This window comes from Vanellus vanellus (assembly GCF_965231255.1).
Source record: "Vanellus vanellus genome assembly, chromosome: 6".
Taxonomy (NCBI): domain Eukaryota; kingdom Metazoa; phylum Chordata; class Aves; order Charadriiformes; family Charadriidae; genus Vanellus; species Vanellus vanellus.
Genome location: NC_138911.1, coordinates 20172558 through 20192527, shown reverse-complemented (window position 1 = coordinate 20192527; position 19970 = coordinate 20172558). Strand labels below are relative to the sequence as shown.

Below are 19970 nucleotides of genomic sequence, written 5' to 3'. Positions count from 1 at the left end.
GAGGATCCACGTTCCTGTGCAAAGCCGCTTTCTCTGCCACACACCGCTGCTGAGGCGTAGCTGTGGCCGTGGGGTGGGGAGTGCTGCCCTGGTGGGGTCTGGGCTGGGGAGCTCCTGTCCCTTCCATCTTCCCCCCTCTTCGGTTGCTCTGAAGTCTGCAGTCTCTTTTGAGGTGAGTTCTAGGGACTTTGGTCTTGTGTGCTTGACATGAATGGACACCTTTTATTTTCTCTTTTTTTTTCAGCATCTTCTGTTCAGGGAACATTCTTTGTTGCTACAATCCAGGTGCAGGTGATACTGCACAGTAAAGATGCCATGGGTCCCTATGGCAGCTGCGTTAGTGCTGCTTCTCCTTCTCTTTGAAAGGAAAAAATACCAGAGCTTTTCCTCTCCTAAGACTGCAGCGCCTTTCTCTTTAACATCCCATGCACATGGGATGCACTTTGGTGAACTTGTGTGTTGAACCTCAGGTCCTTCCTGTAGGACTTCCTGAAAACAGCCAAGGGGAAAAGAGGCCAGCGATCACCAGTCTTGGACACAGAGAGATGGCTGTGCTACAGGAGTATCCTGAGGAGGCAGAATAATCCAAACACAGCTTGCTGCTTTAGATGTGACCTGTTGAGTCCTTGCTTATTCTGATGGAAGTGATGGCTGTTGTGCATCAAGGGGCTCTCCAAAAACCTGTAACTTGTAGCCTTGCCTTACCCAGGTTCAGGGGCAATTGCATCTTATTTTTTGTGTTTTAGACCTGTATTTAATTCTGAGGATCATATGAGCAGATATATACAGGCAAATATATATACACACACACACATCTCCTGAGGGCTATGGAAATTATCAGATAATCAGTCTAGTCTGTCCTTTCACTGGCCAATTCAGGTGGTCCAGAGGATGTTCTGAGAAACTGCAGTGGGCTGGAGAGGAAGAATCCTGTCTTTGCCTGGGCATACTGCTGCACAGAGACTGATGTGAGGCCTGAGGTATAAAATATTAGGATCCTTCATAAGATGGTATAAAATCTCTCCTAAACTACTTTGCTGGACAAACAATATTGTTCTTATTCTCCAGAGCATCACTTTTCTCTTGTTCTCTCTGCTGTGGCAAGCTAAGTTAGGTAGTATAAACTGTCTGATTGGAAAGTCTGCTTGGCTCTTTCATCACCATCAAATAGGAAAATTTCGCCCCCCACCTCAATTTGATGTGTCTAATTAATAAGGACCCTACGATCTACTGACCCGAAGATTGTATTACAAAGGAGAACTCCATGTGGGGCTGTTTTTAGCAGCACACAGACTGCACTGGGGATCTGCTGTTACTCATGACTTTGCCAGGCAGCCTCAGAGAATAAACTAATGGGATGAGGATGATTGGCAGTAACATAAATCATACGGGCAGAGCTCCATGCACAATGTTCTTCATGGTCAGAGAGCTTTGCAGATATTGATCCTTGTGTACAATAAACTAGGTTTGGTTTCCATTATATAACCCACGTGTTACTCGCTGTCTAAATCTTTTTGATTTGATAAGGCTGCTCTGGGGACCGAATCTTCCCACCTCTCCTCACCTGCTTGCAGGAGCTCATCTCAGATTTACAGACAGTGGCAAGAAACTTCAGCTGTAGCAAATGCATTCCACCAAGCAGAGCGCATCTTTCCTGTTCCTGCCAGACACCTTTGCTTGCTGTCCATATGAAGTCTGAGGTGGAAATACTTGGTTTACTTTGAATGTCTGAATCTTGAATGATCTGTTTTGTTGTTGCATTAAAATAGCAGAATTGCAGCAATTAGCAAGTCTTTCTGTACTTGGTCACTGTGTATCCTTTGAGGTATGGATAGCCCAGCAGCTTGAAAGGTAGATGCTGTTGTTTCCCTATCCTGCATCCCAAAGCTTTAATTTCTTGGCTGATGCTGAGAAGGATTTCCCTATGCATGGACCTAATTGTGCATTTTGCTAAGCAAAACTGACCTCTGCAGCTGTGCAAGGAGCACAGGGGTGAATTCACTCAGTACTCCCTGCATGTTTCTGCTGTGGCAATGAGCATGACGTCCTCTTCTCAGGCCATATGTTCAAAAGGTTTGCCAGTCCTAAGATTTTATAAACCATCAGCCAGACGTTAAAAAAAAAAAAAAAAAAAAAAAGTGCCATGGGATGACATAAGTCGGTTGGTTTTTTTTGAAAATTATGTTCTTAAATTGAATTTTTATGCTGATTTCTAATTGTCTTGGAGATTTCTGCATGCCTGTATAAGCTGTATAAGGAATGCTTGAATCTCAGCATTTCACTTGACTGCAGGACCTCGGGGCCTCAAGTGGAATAACAAATATTGTGAACTTTGGGAGGAAACGATGCCAACCCTCAGGTTAACAGCTGTTGGGTGTAGGTTGTGGTACTGTGATCTTTAAAATGAAGTCTGGAGCTATGATAGGCTTTCCCATGCTTTGTTCAGATTGGGGTAACATGACTGGGAAGCCCTGTGGACTTTTTAACCAGGTGTTTTTAACCATGTGTCACAGAGCACTAAACCAGGAACAAACACCGCCTTGTGCTCTTAGAGACTGTGACTGTAGGTTTATTTGGAGGAAATGGGGTATGGTACAACACTCTGGAAGGGTACAGTGCTCTCATCTGGTTGGCATAACGTGAGGAAAATCTGTCAAGTAATAAGATTGAGAATAAAGAGATTTGTAATATCTTGTTCCTGCTTTCTATCTAGTGAAGCGTGTGATTGCAGTTAATTTACCAGAGGTGTCCACCTCTGAAGGAGGAATTGTTGTCCCTGCTTCTGTAGTTTTAATCTCAAGACTTTGTATTGCTTTTCTGCACCAATTAACGGCCCCATCTATGTGGAAGGCACTACCTGGTTCAGAAGAATGTTTGAGAATTATGTGCACCTGAAAGCCCCACAGGGAAGGTTTGTGGTGTTCTGAGGGTGGCAGGAGACCTCTAAAAATGTGACTGGGAGCCCTGAACCTCCTGAAATCTGTTGTGGTGGTCCAGTGCTGCCAGGACTTGGGGCTGGCCCAAGTTTGTGATGCTGGTAAGATCCTAGCAGAATGCAAAGATGTCGCTGTTCACAGCAGATGATGTATCATGGGCTGAGGTGTTTCTGAAGAGGAGATGAGAGTATGACTAAGGGGAGAACTCTTAAGACCACTTCTACAGCTTTTCGAAAGAATTAGCCTTTAGAATGTGTGCTGTGTGAAGGCTAAAGCAATGCGGTCATGGCTTGAAAAATGTCGAGTCCAGTTGTTGTAGCTGTGCAATCAAGGTAACAGTATATAGCTGTTTATTGCTTCCTATCTCAAGGTCTTCAAAAGAGTAACAAGCAGGATATCTGCAGACTTATGGAGGAGTAGGACTGGTAGCTGTGTGATGTTAAAAAAAAAATGTGGAATGTCTAAATATGTTATTTAGGCTATGGAAAGCAAACCTTTTGGGGAAAAATCCAGCTATGTCTGGGCATAGCTAGGTGAGTCCAGCCTCTGGAAAAGGAGGGTTAGAAGCAGACTGCAGACTTGCAGGCTTAGCTGTAAGCCCTTGGCTGGGTGTAGCAGGAGCTAAGGAGAGGTGCAGGTGTGGGGAGGCACATCTAATGCATAATACAGGAGAACTTGGTGGCCCTCACTGTTATAGTAGCTGAATACCTCTCCATCTCATTCAGCAAAGCATCTCTGAGTAAGAATAGTGCTTTTATCTGCCTCAGTTTCCCCTCTGTAAAATGCAGAGGAGGAAACCAAGCTCATTTGCAGCTGGGAATTTAAGCTGTAGGTGACCTGTAGATTGAGAGCGTGATGGATGTTGAAGTCTTCTATCTGGACAAATGATCTGACTCCCTGTAAAATAAAATCTACTGGCTTATCTATTGGAGAGGACTACCATGGCTGTCCTGGGTATAGGGAAGGTGAACTGTATGGCTGTGGTAGCAGCTGAGGTGAAGGTGAGATGTGTAAATATTGCTGAGCCTTACTTTCTCCATAACTCTTGCTTGTGGACTAAATGTCTGGTTGTTTGTGGGGTGGGACAAGCGGGCCAGCAGAGCCATCCTGCTCTGGCGTGAATCGCTGCTGGCTGAAGCTCCTGGCCTCTGCCCAGCTCCCCTCCTCGGCAGGTGCAGAGCTGCTGAGCTTTGCCCAAGAAGGAAGATGAGCGTCATCACTGCTTAGATAAGATAAAGTGTGGTGAAATCCTTGTTACTGTTGGCAGGTGTGGCTAGATGCCAGCTGGGATTTGTGCAGCTCTGAGGAATAGCCAGGCATTGCAGCTGTGGGGAGGGTTGTGAAGCCTCTTTAAAACGTGGAGACTTGATGCTGGAGCCCCAAAGGGAGGGGAAGTGCACACTGAGGGACAGCGACAGCAAGGGCCTGAGGGGTGCGAGTGAAGGAACAGCCGCTCAGTAACACTGTGGGTAGAAGGACTTCTGCTATGTGTTCCTGTGCCTGTGTCCTGCTGTGGTCTCTGGGGCTGATGTTGCTCTATGAGCAGCTCCATCAGCTCGGTGTCCTCTGAGCAGGGCTGTCCGGGTTCCCTGGTGACTAGCAGGGCTGAGGACCTCTTCAGTAGCAGTGCTGCCAGAGCCTCTCTCTTCACCTACCAGGTTTTTGAAGTTCAAATATGTCTATTGTCCTGAACTGTGCCCTTCTATCTGAGATCATGGGAACTAGGAATAGCATTCAGATTTATCGGATGGAAAAAGGACGCATGCAGGTGCCCCCACAAATGTACACGTCGCTTCCATTGCACGTTTTGCTCCTGTGCCTGAGAGCTGCCTTCCCTCTTCCTCACCCTCTTTGCCTCTAAAAGGAGTTTGCAACATCTCTGCTCTACCTTTCCTTCCTCCCAAACACATAGCTAGAGGAGTAATCCTCTGCTCCTAGCACAGGTGCACAAATCCCTTTGATTTAGTGCGTTTGCTATGGTACAAAAAGAGTCTTTTGCTTCCCATGCAAATCTGGTTGCTCAGTTGAAGCTGCTAAATGCAAATGGACCACTTGTAGCTGTTCCCTCTGGGAAGAGTGGTGTGGGCTTTATGTAAACCACAAAGATAAGACCGGAGAGCAGAGCAATACGCAGATTTGTGCTGGAGAGAGGTCAGCACAGCTGTAGTTCATTTACAACCTGTTTCCAGGCGCATGAGGTGGGATACTAGGCAGGGGGATATTTCAAGCTGTCAGTATCAAAGAAATAAGCATTTATATAAATGCATTAACATTTACTAGTTATGAGTGTGTGGGGTGGTCAGTTATTCAATCCCCTCTCTCCTTGCCACCTCCCTACTGCATCCAAGTGCAGAAGTACCGACAGCGATTTGGTGACTCAACCCATTCTGACGCCTGGATCCCTTTCCTGTATTCAGGTTGGGCAAATAACGTTCAGTCTGTAATCATGCTTGAGAGCTCTTGCTATTGCCCTAGATATAGAGCTGTAATGATGCTTAGATTAATCCAATTCGATCTGAAAATCCACTTCTCTGAACAATAAATGTTGCATGTGGGGGGTGGTATTCAAGTGTTTTTACTAAATCAAATCCCTTTTTGGCATCGGTGGATGAAGCCTTTTTCTTTTAAACGTGTACTGCTAAATACACAGGATATGCAGTATGGTTGGATTAGCATTACTATGGGGACTGTAACTTTTTGTATTTCCTGACTTTTATCCACGTAACACTAAGGATTCATTAATGTGGCTCCAAAATGCTATTTATTTTTTGTTTGATAAGCTTTTTTGTTCTGGTCAGTACTAAAAGAAGCTTTATAAAGGACACCAGGAGGAGATTAGAGACAGGACAGGCTGTGAGGTGCGACCTACAAGCACAGCTAGAGTTTCTCAGGGAAGGTAAGTTCAGTATGAGACAAGGGATCATCTGTGTTCTTGCCACTTCTTTCCCTCTTGCCTACGGCAGCTCAGAAACAAGCCCTTCTTCTTCACAGCTGTGCACAAGGCAGGATTACAAGGAATTTAACTTGGGAGCTTAATGGCTGTTTTTCTTGCGCTGCTTTCTGAACCGATGGCTACTAGCCTGTGTTGGAAAGGGGATGAGATGCGTAGGGAGCGTTGCAAACCACACCTCCTAGGTTGGACCTGCTCTGATACTCTATTTACAGTGGCAGTGATCATTCTTTGCTAGCTTTTTGCTGTGGAATATACTGCTGGTTCCAGGGAAGGGGAGTGATACTGTCCTGCCGTTCAAGGTATTTGGGGACACCTGCAGACAGAGAAAATGAAGTAGTGCAATGGGGTGGAGGGGAGGGAAGACAGTCTCTCTCATTTGGGCAAGGAATTATTTGAGTAGAAGGAAGTCTGAACAAGTTTGCGAGCTGCTGTGTCTCATCAGAGTTTCTCCCTGGGAACTTTCTGTTCTGACTTCCTGCTTTTGCTTTAAAGCAGCAGAGTAGAACTTGCTGAGTGCAGTGGCATTGTTTACCGCCGCAGAAAACAGTTGTTATTCCCGTGATGGAGGAAAGAAAATTTATTGATTGGTTTTCAAGAGCTGGAGGTGCTTAACTAACAGATGGTTAATGCTGCAATTTGGATCACCCAAGGTCTTCACAAATGTTGAACTGAAGGAACTTGCTCTCAGTTCTGATGTGGTTCTGCATGTTGCTTAACTAATTCTGTTGACTCATTGGTTTGGGAAACTGCCGATTTAGAGTAATAGCTGCAATGGTTACATTTTCAAAAGTAAAGGGGAAAAAGTACATGCTTAGAATACATGGGATTGTGATGTTTTCTTATGAAATGGGTCTCTTGAGCTGGTTAGATTAAAAACTAAGGATTTTCTGCTATGTACTTTGTGAAGACTTAGAAATTTTTCCTTAAAAACATTTCTCAGGAAATTTTCCACTATATCTCATAAGCATACCTATTCCTGCCTCCCCATTTTCTGTAGTCCTACGTCAGTGTTGCTGCTCTGGGCTTCTGACTCAGTGACAGCTTTTGTCAGAGGGGAATATTTCCCCCCTCCAGTAATTTCACCTTTCCCAGAACAGTTGTACAAGTTGAACAAAAGAACCTCTTAGGCAGCATCTGCTTCTGAGTTTGCTTTAAACACTGTTCCTTGCTTTGATTGCTCCCTGCACAAAGCTGTGGCTGGTACACAGGGAATGTGTGCCCTTCAGCTGCACGTGTTATCCCGCTTTATGGACGAGCAGTTCAGGGCTTGTGGCTGCTCAAATCGTTCTTTAGTTTTGTCTTGTAGAAATCGGAGGCTTTTAGTATTTTGTTGTGATTGTCCCCCCTGAATGAGAAAGGTAGAGGATATTTCTGATATCTTGTACGAGATCCTGGAATTCTTGGACATTTAGACTGATCTTCTCCTCTTTAGGGAGAGGGAGTGGGAGTGTTGACTCCCTGGATCCCAGTTTTCACCTTTGGCACCCTCAATGGTCTGACCACCAAGAGGTGTCTCTACTCAGGGCATGGATTTCATCCTTTTCCAGTGCACAGATTACACTGGCATTTCAGGAAAGGTGTTTTGCATAGCACAGCCAGGACGTCCTTAGCTTGCAGGGAGGGGTGAATCTTTAAAACCACTATTATCAGGATGGGTCCCTAGCTGACAGGTAACCAAGCGTCACACACCTGTGCTTGTGGCCATTTTCATCTCTGTGAGGCAGAGAATGGGTTTCACTGTCTTTTTGGAAATTGGCTTCACCCAGCTGCCTCAGCTCTGTTTGTTGTTTTAATAGCATTTGCAGAAAGGTCAAACTGTTCATGTGTCCTGTACATTGCTCCTGGGCAAAACCAATACAGCACCAGCCACAGAGAGGCTTCTCCAGGGGGCTGTGGTGACTAGAAATCCTCTCCATACTCATTCCTATGCGTTAATCTTTGCAAAGTGTTTTTGTCTTTTAAGTGCATCTTGCAGACTAAAAGTAGCAAGGTAAAGCTTCTCCCCGCATGGTCCTGTTGCTGACATGCAGCCCAGAAAAGATTATGGGGGTGAGATTACTGTGTCCAGTTCTCAAGAGACTGGAGGTGAATTTCTTGGGATGAGGAAAAGATGGTTGAACTTCATGCATCCTCCCTGCAGTTGTAGCTCTCTGGATAAGGAGGTTTCAAGTGCTGCAGAGAGCTCGCTGGCTAAGCTGGAGAAGAAATCACTGTCTATCACGTGTATTTAGTAAGCAGTGGGACTGGGTGCTTTATCAAAAGTAAGTTTCCTCTTTGAAAGGGGATTGGGTGGTCTGATGTTCTGGTTTGATGTTTTTATCTGTGCGTGGTGAGGGAGCTATTTGAGGTCAATGTAAGGCTATGCATTTTTGTTTGTATGAGGCTGATCTCAAGACCAAGCATCTTGGTCAACAAAGATAATGCTCTTGCCCACTTCTTTGAGCTTACACCTGTGGTACTCCAGGTGAGATGGGATTGTCACAGGATTTTTAGCCTTTGCGCAAAAAGGGCACTGAAGCGGCTGAGGGAAACTTGCAGCTGGCTGGGGGGACTTAAGCTCGGGACAGTGGGTGGCTGTTGGGAAATTTAATGAAGAAGTGAAAGAACAAGATTGGGAGCCAACTAGAGGCAGCAGTCAACACCTTTCCTGTTCAGTATCCCAAGGTTGGGTGGCAGAAAGACCATTCTCCGTGAAGCTAACACCAGTTGTTTCCCTCTCCTACAACAGAGGTGAGAACTAGTGAAACGATGCCTAGAGCAGGTGACTGACTTAAACAGTGACTCTGCTGGATGAGAGTGCATCGGTAACAGCAGCCTGGGAGGGTTCCTGCTGAGGTCAGACAAGGTGCGTGGCTGTCATAGAGAGATTCAGCTTCTTGTTGGAAAGGAAAATCTTTGTTCTGGTATCACATTGACAACTAGAATCCGAGGACTCAAAGGGAGGTCTGAGTTGAGTTTGGCATCCAAATTATGGGTCTGATGGTAGTGATAGTTGTGGGGAGAAGCCTGACCTTTGGCTGTTGGAGTACCAAGCCCAGTTCATAGGACTGTCCTTAATGAAAATGTAGGAAATGCTGTTGTCCTTTTGTGGAAGACTCCATGTACTTTGAAGGTGGTTCCTGCTGATGAGAAAGCAGCCTATATTCATGCTGAGGAATGCCCAAGCTGAACCAGCACTGTATCTCCAACAGCAGCTAATGACAGGTACCCTTGTCTTCCCAGCGCACATGTGTAATGATACTTCCTTACCATACTCTTTTGGCTGTTTGTGGCTCATAAAATTTTCACCAAAACAGGTATTTTGTGTAATAGTCCTTTATGGACAAACTCAGGGAAGGAAAAAACAGCTGCTTCTGCAGTCCATGAATGCCTGTGACATCCTCAGCTTCCCATGTCAGTGAGTCCCACGCTTTGGTGGTTTGCAAATAAGTGCTTCCTCCTGTCTGATGTGCATCTGCCACCACTTGGGTTTATCTGAGGCTCCTGGATTCTTTTTTTAAAGAAGACAGTGACTGGGGACAGTTCTTCACCATCTCTGCTATTCGGGAATTGGTTACGCAGGCAACTCCACAAAAAGCAAATTTTTGCATTTGAAGCTTTGAGTATCCATTAGAACTTTAAACCACTTATTCATCAAAAGGCTGTTTCTGCGTAATAGAATCGTAGAATGGCTTAGGTTGGAAGAGACCTTAAAGATCACCTAGTTCCAACTCCCCTGCCATGGGCAGGGACACCTCCTACTAGACCAGGTTGCTCAAAGCCCTGTCTGACCTGGCCTTGAACACCTCCAGGGATGGGACCTCCACAACTTCTCTGGGCAACCTGTTGCAGTTTCTCACCACCCTCAGAGTGAAAAATTTCTTCCTAATATCTATTCTACATCTCCCTTCTTCCAGTTTGAAGCCATTACCCCTTGTCCTACCACTACATGCCCTTGTAAATAGTCACCCTGTAGGTGTCCTTCAGATACTGGAAAGCTGCTATAAGATCTCCCTGGAGTCTTCTCTTCCCTAGCCTGAACAACCCCAACTATCTTTTGCCCTTGAAGTACTTCAAGGACCCTGACGGAGTGTGTCTAGCTCTCCACCAGCACAGGACTGTGGTGCGCCTCCTTTCAGCCCGAATTTTCTCTGCAGGTCACCTGGTGTGGTTGCATTCCTGAGTGCAAGGGGAGAGCCTCGTGTACTGGTACCTCCGCTGCTCTGAGGGTGTGAAAGGAGCCTCCACAGCATCATTTCTGCTGACGTGTCCTTGCTGAGCTGCAGCAGCCAAGGTGGTGCTCGTCATGTGTCAAGTGTTCCTGGATGACAGCTGTTCAGTAACTAGTGGCACAAGCCCAGCAGAAACGTGCTGACTTATGGTTGTTGTCTCTGGTACAAGCTGCTCTGCACGCAAGTGCTGCCTTTGATAAAGGGCCAGGTAAGGCAGGAGGAAATTGCCAGCAATGTTCACTTAAACAAGCTGAGGATCTGCCTTGGATTTATGTAATTTCCTGTAAAGACTATTTGAAGAGCTTTGAATGCCAGCTTAGGTCTGGAGCTTGTCTTCCTTATGGGTTGTTCCTGCCTGCCACACCAGCCCATGGAAAAGAGGAGTAGAAGAGAGGAGGGATCTCCTTTGCTTGAAGTCCCAGTGCCTAGTTTTCACTTTGAATCAAAAATGATCCATCGTGTCTGATGTCAAGTGCCAAGTCCTCTGTTTTCTTGCCTCCTTTTCGCACATTTGGGCTGGCAAAGAAAATTTGTTTGCCTCCTGCCTACCTACCTTGCCAGTAGGTACCACCAGCAGAGCAGAGCACCTGCTCTACAGTCAACATGCTTGGTGTTACACAGATGTAATCTACCCACTGATGGCTGAACCCAAAGCAGCATCTACCTCCAACTTCACAACGCTGTTAGCAGTGTTCAGCTAAAGTGAATAAAGGCTATATTATCTCTTCACAGCTAAAATATCCTGTCTTTCTTAGTTATGTTCTTGAGCTGATTGTCTCTGTCCTCTAACAACCCCATATTTGTGGTAGAATATTAACAACAGTGGCATCAGTGGGAAACTTGGTACTGCTCAGAGCCTTTTCTACTTGACTAAGTGAATGATGTTTGCTTACTGCTGGCTAACCGTATCCTTTGTGGATGTGCAGCATGATCTTCAGCCTATGAAAATACAATTAATTCTTCTTCTTGAAGCCAAAGGGTACAATATTGCTGTTTTTCCCATTCCTCTGCCACTGTGGTATATAATCCTTATGTTGCATTGTACAGGGTGTTGCAATGTTCTGTTCCTTCTGTCTCTTTTTAAAAAAAAAAAGTTTCAGGAAACCTGTAAACCTTTATAAAAAGTGAAGGAATTTGTAAAAATTAGGGTTTTTTTAAGCTTGCTGTTGCTATTTGTCATGTCTTACTGCAGGCATGCTCTTGATTTTCTGGAAAATCAACTGTGCGCTAGTTATATTGTCAGGTCCAAGACCATTAGCTGTTTATGGAAAAAATGTGGTTAGGATTTTGTTTTTAATTGCTGAGAATTAACTCTTGGCCCAAATATTGTTAGAGGAAAAACTGATGCTTTCTCTTTCCACTCCCCAAGCCAAACAGCCCAATAAAGCCAAAACCCCGATTAGTGGGAGCGGTTCCAGTGCAAACAAGCGCCCTCAGTGTTTGCAGTGCCAACGCTGTGACACTGTGGCAGTGTGCAAGAGCTGCAAAGTGTCACTGGCTTGCGATGGGTATAGCTGGGGAGCAGCGTGTGGGTGTGATGCAGGACTTGTGGCAATTTCTGGGGTAAAGGATATTGTTTTGGTATGTTGTGGATACTGATCTGTTTCTCCATGGCAAATTTCAAGAAGTTGGTATGCTAAGTCATAAAGAAGCGTTCCTCTTTGAACTTTGGTGAGGGAAATGGTGAATTGCAGCAGAGCACCTTTTTTAAGATGCTATTCAGAATGATGGAGCCCCTTGCAGTTGTCCATGTTTCTGGGATATACCTCTGTAACATACCGGCATCTCCGATGAAGAAGTCATTCATCAATGTTGCAGCACTGGTTAGCTCAGGGCTATCAAGCTGGGCTAATCTCCTGCTGAGTAAACAACACAAAGGTTCCTGGATTTGTTCCTGTTTCCTTAAAGGGATACAATCAAGTGCAGGCAATTAAAAGAGAGAGTGAGTGAGTGAAGTGTAGCTCTAGATATTACACCTAATTTCAGGCTCTCTGCCCAGGGTGTGTATGGGTTTCCTTAGTTTTTTTTTTAAAGAAAAAGCCCTTGCAAAACAATTGATATTTTTCTAATTTTTTAGTGTATTTCTTTTCCTGCCATTCCCTTTGGGAAGGGAGAACCCAACAACCACCCAAACAAATTCCAAACAATGGAAACAAATTTCCTAGAGAAGGGAAAGAACAAAATTAATTTTGAACAAAGTACACTGATAAATAACTCTCTTTCTGCTCTTTTCCCAGCCTTTTCAGACACTGTGGCAGAGCCTTTTAAAACAATTTCCACCTAGTGGATGTCCAGTTCCTTTGAGCAGCTTTTGGAAATTCAGCCTGTGTGGAAGCCAGTTTGACACAGAGGTCAGTATTGTCCCCTGGCAAGACCTCTGCTCTACCTTCACCTGGTCAGATTTGTACAGCTGTAATTTTGTCAATGCATCTAGAATATGTGCTTTTTGCATGCAACTAGAATAATAATTGTAAATATGTGTATTTGATCACTGAATCTCACAGTACTATAAGATCTGGGATATGTAGATGTGACTGTGTCCTACGAGGAGCACTTTTTATAGTAATTATTGGCTTTCAAAACATTGGGAAAGAAAGGAAGGTAGAACAAATGGAGCAAGTGGCATATGTTTGATATAAAATGGTAAGGACCTGTGAAGCTTTCATTACCCTTTTCTTTTAAAACGTACCTGTTACTCATCTGCTCCTGAGTGATGCTCCCATTCAATGGGCAAGCAACAAGTACTTTGTACTACCACACCTTGGCGTGCTTCTGCTGTATGTTTGTAATTTGCTGTAGCAACAGGCTTCTGCTGCAGGGATTCCTTACCCCAGCCCTTCATCTCCTTGTTGTTTAATGTCCTCTCCTGCATGGGATCAAACCTGTCTCATCCCGTGTACGCGTCAAGAGCATGATCAATGCACACCTAAACACCTAGTGAATTCCTTCCTTTAAAGTTGTAAGACTCTTTTTCTGCACAAGGAGTAGAAAGGAAAGGGTGTGTGTTCTTCTGATCTCTTTAAATAAATGGCTTAAATATTTAGCTTTAGTATGGGGGTGGTTTTATTGTTTCTAATAATATTGTCTTAGGCAGAGATACAGGAGGATGTCTTTTGGGAAATTTCCCAGCAAGTATCTAAGCACTTTAGTTTGTAGTACACCTTGAACACCTAATATGCACCTATAACGATTCTTTTAATATTCCTTTCTACCGCCATGTCACCAAAAATTCAGTGGTACAGGAAAGCAAAAACCTGCTTTCCCTTATAGCTCTAGAGGACCCAAACACTGGACTTGCTCTGTAATCCTGGGTAAGCCACTTAAGCCAGTTGTGCTTAGTTTTTCCTCCTTCATTAACTGTTGATTCATTGTCTTGCATTGGGGCAGGACTGCCAGGAATGCTGTGTATTCAGTGTGTGTGCAATGCCTTGCAGTGACTGGGGTCATCTGAGAACCAGCTGCGGCAAATTTGGCTGTGCTCCCCACTTTCCTTTCCTCCTTGTCATCAGGCTGTGGGGGGAAAAAAAAAACAAAACAAAAAAAACCCAAACAAACAAAAAAAACAACCCAAAACCCCCAAAGCTGTCATGTGCACACAGTGGTCACGGTCACATAGATAAGGGCTTGGCTGTTGATTGCATTTTAGCCATGACTTTTCTTTACCTCTTTAACACTGTTTACTGCTACAACAAGATGATTTCTGAGACAATAAATTGGAAAACATGACCCTGTAATGCTACCTTGAAAGTAGTATCTACCCTTTCCAGGAAAAGTACCTTGGGTCTGTTCTTCTGTTTGTTGAAATTTCTAGTTTCTTCAAGTTGTGTTCAAGTTTTTCATTCTTCAGCTTTGAGGCTTTGAAACTATTTTGAGTTTCACATGTAATTATCAGTCTCCAGGAACTGAGTCTTAAAATAAAGTGCCAGCTGTCACAAGCATCAGAATCAAATTGGAGGAGCTGACAATCTATAAGCATAGGCAGGTGATGTGACTTACCCCAGGCCATATGGCAAGCGGAGTCAGGATTAAAATTCAGGTCTTGTGATTTCTCCAAAGGATGCCATGCCCATGGGATCCAGCTGACTTTCTGGCACAGCTCTGCACAGGACAAACTACAGTTTATGCCTCAGGTGGTTAAAATATGCACTTAAGACTGGCCTGAGTTACCTCTGTGTAGAAATGCAAGACCTGGTGTTAGCTGTCTTTACTGGCAGTTAAATTACCTGTTCTGTGCTGTGTCTGAGAAGGTCTACGTTTGTTTCCAGGCTCTGGGAAAGTTGTCTTGCAGGAGCACGTGAATTTTTTCTTGCTGGGCCCCAGCACACATCATGGCAGGAGATACCTGGTGTAATCCACAGGTCCTGAAGACCGGCTGCCTCTTAAGCTCTGTGTCCGGTTGTTCAGATGTTGGACACTGCCCAAATCTACACTGTGCAGTATCAGAGCTGACCTTGAGCAAGGGCAGCCAAACCCGCGGGGCTGGGGAAGAGGGGGATGTAGAATAGCATTACACACTGAGGGTAGCCAGGGTGATTCCAGGCTATGGATGCTCCTGGTCCCTGGCACTTCCATCTTCCTGGTAGATCTTCCAGGCGCTGGAAGAGTTTTTGGTCTCTGCCATGGTTTCCAGATGTGAAGGTGGCAGGAAGCACTTGTTTGAGCTGAAGCTGGGACTGTGTCTCTTGTTGGTCAAACCATGTACCCAGAAAACTGGAATAGTCCCATGAAGCTTTGTCAGCACCCACTGATTGCAGCAGGCACCCTGTTTCTATCAGCATGTTCATGTGAACAGTGAATGTTTCATAAGGATTCCAAGGGAGGCTGGACAAGTGTCTTGGAAGATGAGGAAGGAACCATGTGGCTCAGGAATTACCCCAGGCTGACAGTGGCTAGAGGCTGGCAGATTTCTTCAGGGAAGCCTTCCCTGTGCTTGCCCTGCTGTTGCTCTTCCCTCACCAGCCACTCCTGGCCACTGTTGAGGGCAAGATGCTGGGCTAGATGAACTCTGCTGTGATGTTCTTATGATGGAAATCAACAGATACAAGAAGATACAGAGATTGTCCTGGCTCCAGGCTAAGTGTGGAAATTAATTCTTAACTGGTGCTGACTCAATGACTGCCTTGTCCTGCCAGAAGAGACCTGGAAAAATTAATCCTCTCAGGAAGATTTGGTAATGACCCTTGGCTTTGTCACTGGAGATGGTTTGGCTACTGAGGAAGGTATGACAGCACTTGTTAGACTGAGATCTGCTTTGTGCCTCATCCACATTTCTGCCATGCAGTGCCCTTACAAACGGGGGTGAAGATGAGCTTCTCAGTCAAAGGCCTCTGGGAGAGAAGTCCATCAGAGCTGCAGTGTATTTTGCTCTCTTATTTGCTGCTTTGTTCCTCTACAAGTGCTGTCTTGCCATTGACAGAGCCACATCTGGCTTGAAGCCACTTGAAGCAGCTTGAACAAGAGACTCTGCACTTGAAACATTGAATTAATGGGCTTGGTCTTTTACATGTAGGTGAAATCCTTTCAGACTCTTGTCCATTTCAGGCTCCCAGCTCTTCTAATTAAGAGGCTTTTAGTTCAGCCAATGTTTGAGAGCTACAGTACAGCTGGGCTCTTGATAAAATGAGGAGATGCTAGAGGTAGGGATGTAATGAATCTGATTTCAGCTTGCAAATATGTCTCTGAGACAGAACAGAACATCCTCCTCGTACAACCTTTTGTTTGCTGCAGCAGAGCTGGGGAGACATTGTCTGCGTGGGCTGCTCTGGCTTTTGAAATAGAAACGATGAAGCTGCCAACAAGAAAATAAGATCTGAGGACTTCAGTGTCTCTTACGCAGCTAGAGTGATGTCTTAGAAAACATATTTCTTATTTGTACTTTTTCTTATTCTGGCTGTTTTCTGCAATCCTATCATGGCTCTTGCTTTGGACTCCCTTCTCATTTCCTCCCCTGCTGCTGCCTGCACTTACCGTCTGGTACAGGGTGCTGCTTGTGCTGAGACTGTGTCTTCACAGAAAAAAAGGGTCTGGCAAAAAGCTTCAGCTTTTTGTAGCAACCAATAATTATCATTCATAGAATCATAAAATTGTTTCAGTTGTAAGGGACCTTAAAGATCATCTAGTTTCAACCGCCCTGCAATGGGCAAGGACACTTCCCACTAGACCTGGTTGCTCAAAGCCTTATCCAGCCTGCCCTCCATAACTTCTCTGGGCAACCTGTTCCAGTGCCTCACCACCCTCAGAGTGAATAGCTAATCTAAATCTACTGTCTTCCACTTTGAAGTCATTACCCATTGTCTTATCACTACGTGCCCTTGTAAAAAGTCCCTCTCCAGCTTTCTTGCAGGCGCACTTCAGATACTGGAAAGCTGCTATAAGGTCTCCCCAGAGTCTTCTCTTCTCCAGGCTGAACAACCCCAACTCTCTCCGCCTGTCTTTACAGCAGAGGTGCTCCAGCCCTCTGATCATCTTCATGGCCCTCCTCTGGACTTGCTCCAACAGGTCCATGCCCTTCTTGTGTTGGGGGTTCCAGAGCTGGACGTAGTACCTCAGGTGGGGTCTCATGAGAGCAGAGTAGAGAGGCAGAATCACCTCCCTCAATCATCAGTTGGGCTATGTGACTCCTCACTGTAATCATCTGCAGCATCATGCAGCATAGATATTTGGGTCTTTTTTTGGTTTTCTTCTTTCAAGGCCAGCTTTGCAACTTTTGCTTGAATGTGAAAAGTAAGATGGGTTTTTTTACAACTTCTTTACTACGAACATGTACAGACTTGCCATCAGGAGCAAGCTGACTGTCCAGGTAGCAGAGAGGATCAAATTTTAGTCTCCAAATCTTGCTGTGTTGGCTCCATAACACACACACACAAAAAAGCTTGGTAGGAGGGTTTGTTTGGAAAAAGAGCAGGAGAGAAAGACACCCCCTGCCTTCTCACTTTTCATGCCTTCTTCCCTCCTTTCCTCTGCAGTATTCCCCAAAGCTTGTGTCCAGCTCTGTGCCCATTGCTTGCCAGGAATGTCTACTTGGCTAGAAACATATATAATAGGTAGTCTTATTTATAGGTAGTTTTCTGCAGAGTTTCAAATAAATATCTTCTCAAGCTAAATGGAGGTGCCCTGAAAAAACACTGATTTGAAAGGGGGAGTGAAGTGTTCTGCTTGTTCTTTGAAGCAGAACCACCCTCTGGCTCACGAACCGACAGTAATAAACGGAGTCAAATAGCGTGGTGTATAATTGCTGCCTTCTTTTGTGTCAGTTTCATATAGTTCTCACATGTGACATTCTTCGTAGCCATCATGCTCTTTATCCTCCCATTGTACTAAGAGTACAAACAGAATTAACTTGTTTGTTATCAGGGCAACTGTATGTGGCTTTTATTTTCTTGGAGATTAAAAAGAAAAAACCACAATGCTCAAACCCTCTTTGTCTAGTACTGTTTAAATCTGCTCTCAGCCTGCTTGCACAGCTCACTTCTGCTCTGCAATGCAGAACACAGATTTGCAGAAGAAGTCTAAAGCAATCAGTGCAACAAGGCTTAAAAAATGTGGTGGTGTTGCTGAAGAAAAGCTGTCTGGAAGGTGTTACGTGGCATCGGTAAGTCAGAAGTTGGACTGGGGCAGGGATGTGTTGTATGCGTCTTTACAATCACAGTGCTGTGCTTAAAGACGTGCTTATTCCTAGCTTTTTTGTTTTAGGTAAGTAATTTTGTTTTACTTGTAAGTAATGAGAATTATTTTCTTTGGCCTCTGAAAAGACTCCATGGTCGTGTGGTTTCCTTCCTATAAAGGTGAACATTTTAGATTAAAATTCTGTTTGGCAGCTTACAAGCTCTCAAAACAGAGGCTGGGAGGCAACAGGGGCAGGAGTGCCCAGCTTATTAAATTTTTCCTGGTGTAGGAAAAATTCTTTGTGCTGTAACAACATGAAAGGAGATGGAGTTACTGTTTGGGAAGCATTAACAAGAAAATGTCAGAGGTAGAAGGCCAACCTGGGGGATCTGGGCAGGAGGGGGCTGGGAGAGACATTCCTTCTTCTCTTTCCTCCATCACTTGCACATCTTCCTCTGTGCCTTTGTCCAGCTCTGGGTTCTTGCAGTTGTGATGCAGGTTTGGTGTTCAAAGGTGCAGAAAAGCAACAGGAGTAAAAGCACGTTATTACTAGAGGAACCATGACCAGAGAGAAGCATCCTGGTCAGGGCATCCAGGGAGCTGCACAAGAGCTGGGAGCTGGCCCTGCTCACGGTGTTCAAGCCCTCTGTCTCAGCTGATGGGACTATCACCGTGCTCCCATGCAGATTTACCTGCATGCTTTAGTATTTCCTTCCCATCCTCTCATCTTCCCTGAAACCTTCCTTTGGCACCTGACTTTCACCAGCAGATAGCTGACTGTCCTGTAGGTCTGAGCCAGAGGAGGAGAGATGGCAAAAGAGCATCCTTGCTCAGTGTAGGGTCTGGAGCCCATCACAGGGTGAAGGGTTACGGCTGTGTGGTGGGCTTAGTTACGCCCATGTTGTGTACAGTGTGTACCTATGTATATCGTGTACCTCTTACACAAATTCTCTGCACGCTTTTTGTCTTCCCCCCTTCCCCTCGGTAACAGATATAGATGCTGAATATTGTTCTTTCAAACCAACAAGGCACATAAATAGATGATGTGTGGGGTGGAAGTGGAGGGTCATGTTTGACTGGGATTTCTCTGTTTCCTGCCCTGCAGTTCTTCTGTTTGCCCCTGCCCTGGGGTAAAATACTTTGAGAAGATGGAGAACCAGAGGGGAGTGCTCTTGGGATGTGTCCGCTGGGAAGGAGAAGAGGAAGGGGATGAGGAGGATGGAGTGACTCCTGGTGCTTCTCCTTCCAGCCAAATGAGTGAATTGGATGATGTGCAGGTGGAGATGTTCGAGAAGGCAAGGGAGCTCTTCCAGCTGTGTGACAAGGATGAGAAGGGTTTTATCACCAAGGTGGACATGCAGGTGAGGGAAAAAATCCTTCCCCCTTCCTGGGAGAAGCTGTAAAGTCATGGGTGGCAGAAGAGGGGAGAATGTGGCATGTCTTTGCTTTTGGCAAGCGTGGGTGTGCATGTGGGTTCTGTCTCATTCAGATTTCTGGGAGCCAAATTCTGCCACAGCCGGCTGCTAGGAACTGGAAAACCCAGAAGGGCCTTGGACCTCAAGGGAATTCCTGGGACAAGGGGGACTGCAACTGCAAATTTTTAAGAAATGCATAAACTAAAAAAAAATTGCAACAGTTCCTACAAACATTAAGCATGCAATGGATGGGAAATCTGGTGGGGGGGGGGGGGGGGGAATCTTTGGTTTAATTTAAAAAAAACCAAAACACACACCCTGCCAAAAAATGTCAACAATGAAAAAAAATAATCCACCAACCTCAGCAAAAAAAGCTGTATAACTTTTTTGTCTCAATCATAACTAAAGCCTGATCTTGAAATCTTACTTTAGGCCTGAACTATAACTTTGCTCTGGAATAATGTATTTTGCTGCTTTCTGTTTAAAACAGTATTTGTTAACAGAATCTCTATAATTCTTTTTGAGTTTTCTTTTAATGGTTTATCAGGAAGGTTACATGCACATTGTTTTTCCTCTGTCTCATGTCTCCGTCCATCTATAATTAACACTTGGCAGGTCCATGATGGTTTAATTATTGACTCACTTTGTTTTGCGTTGTCTGATGCCTAATTTTGTATAGTTACATTAATAAATACTTACTAAGCTTTTATCTAAAGCTGCACGTTTAACAGACAGTAATGAGGTTTTAGTCTACACCTCTTGTTATTTGGAAGCTTCTTTGGGCACCCATTCACGGTAGGTGGTCTACACATGTATTATGAAGGGAAATCTCCCTGCTCCTTGTCTGTGC

The 19970-nt window shown here is 44.9% G+C and overlaps 1 protein-coding gene across 1 annotated transcript in view; it reads left to right on the top strand.

Moving 5' to 3' along the window:
- Positions 1 to 6037: 6037 nt before the first annotated feature.
- Positions 6038 to 19970, top strand: part of CRACR2B (calcium release activated channel regulator 2B) — a gene marked incomplete at its 5' end in the record, with an annotated part of 42232 nt that continues 28299 nt past the window's right edge. Inside the window, 5 exon segments of the mRNA XM_082485698.1 lie at positions 6038 to 6070; positions 6072 to 6107; positions 6111 to 6167; positions 6169 to 6188; positions 18811 to 19066. Coding sequence (XP_082341824.1) covers positions 6038 to 6070; positions 6072 to 6107; positions 6111 to 6167; positions 6169 to 6188; positions 18811 to 19066 — 402 coding nt within the window.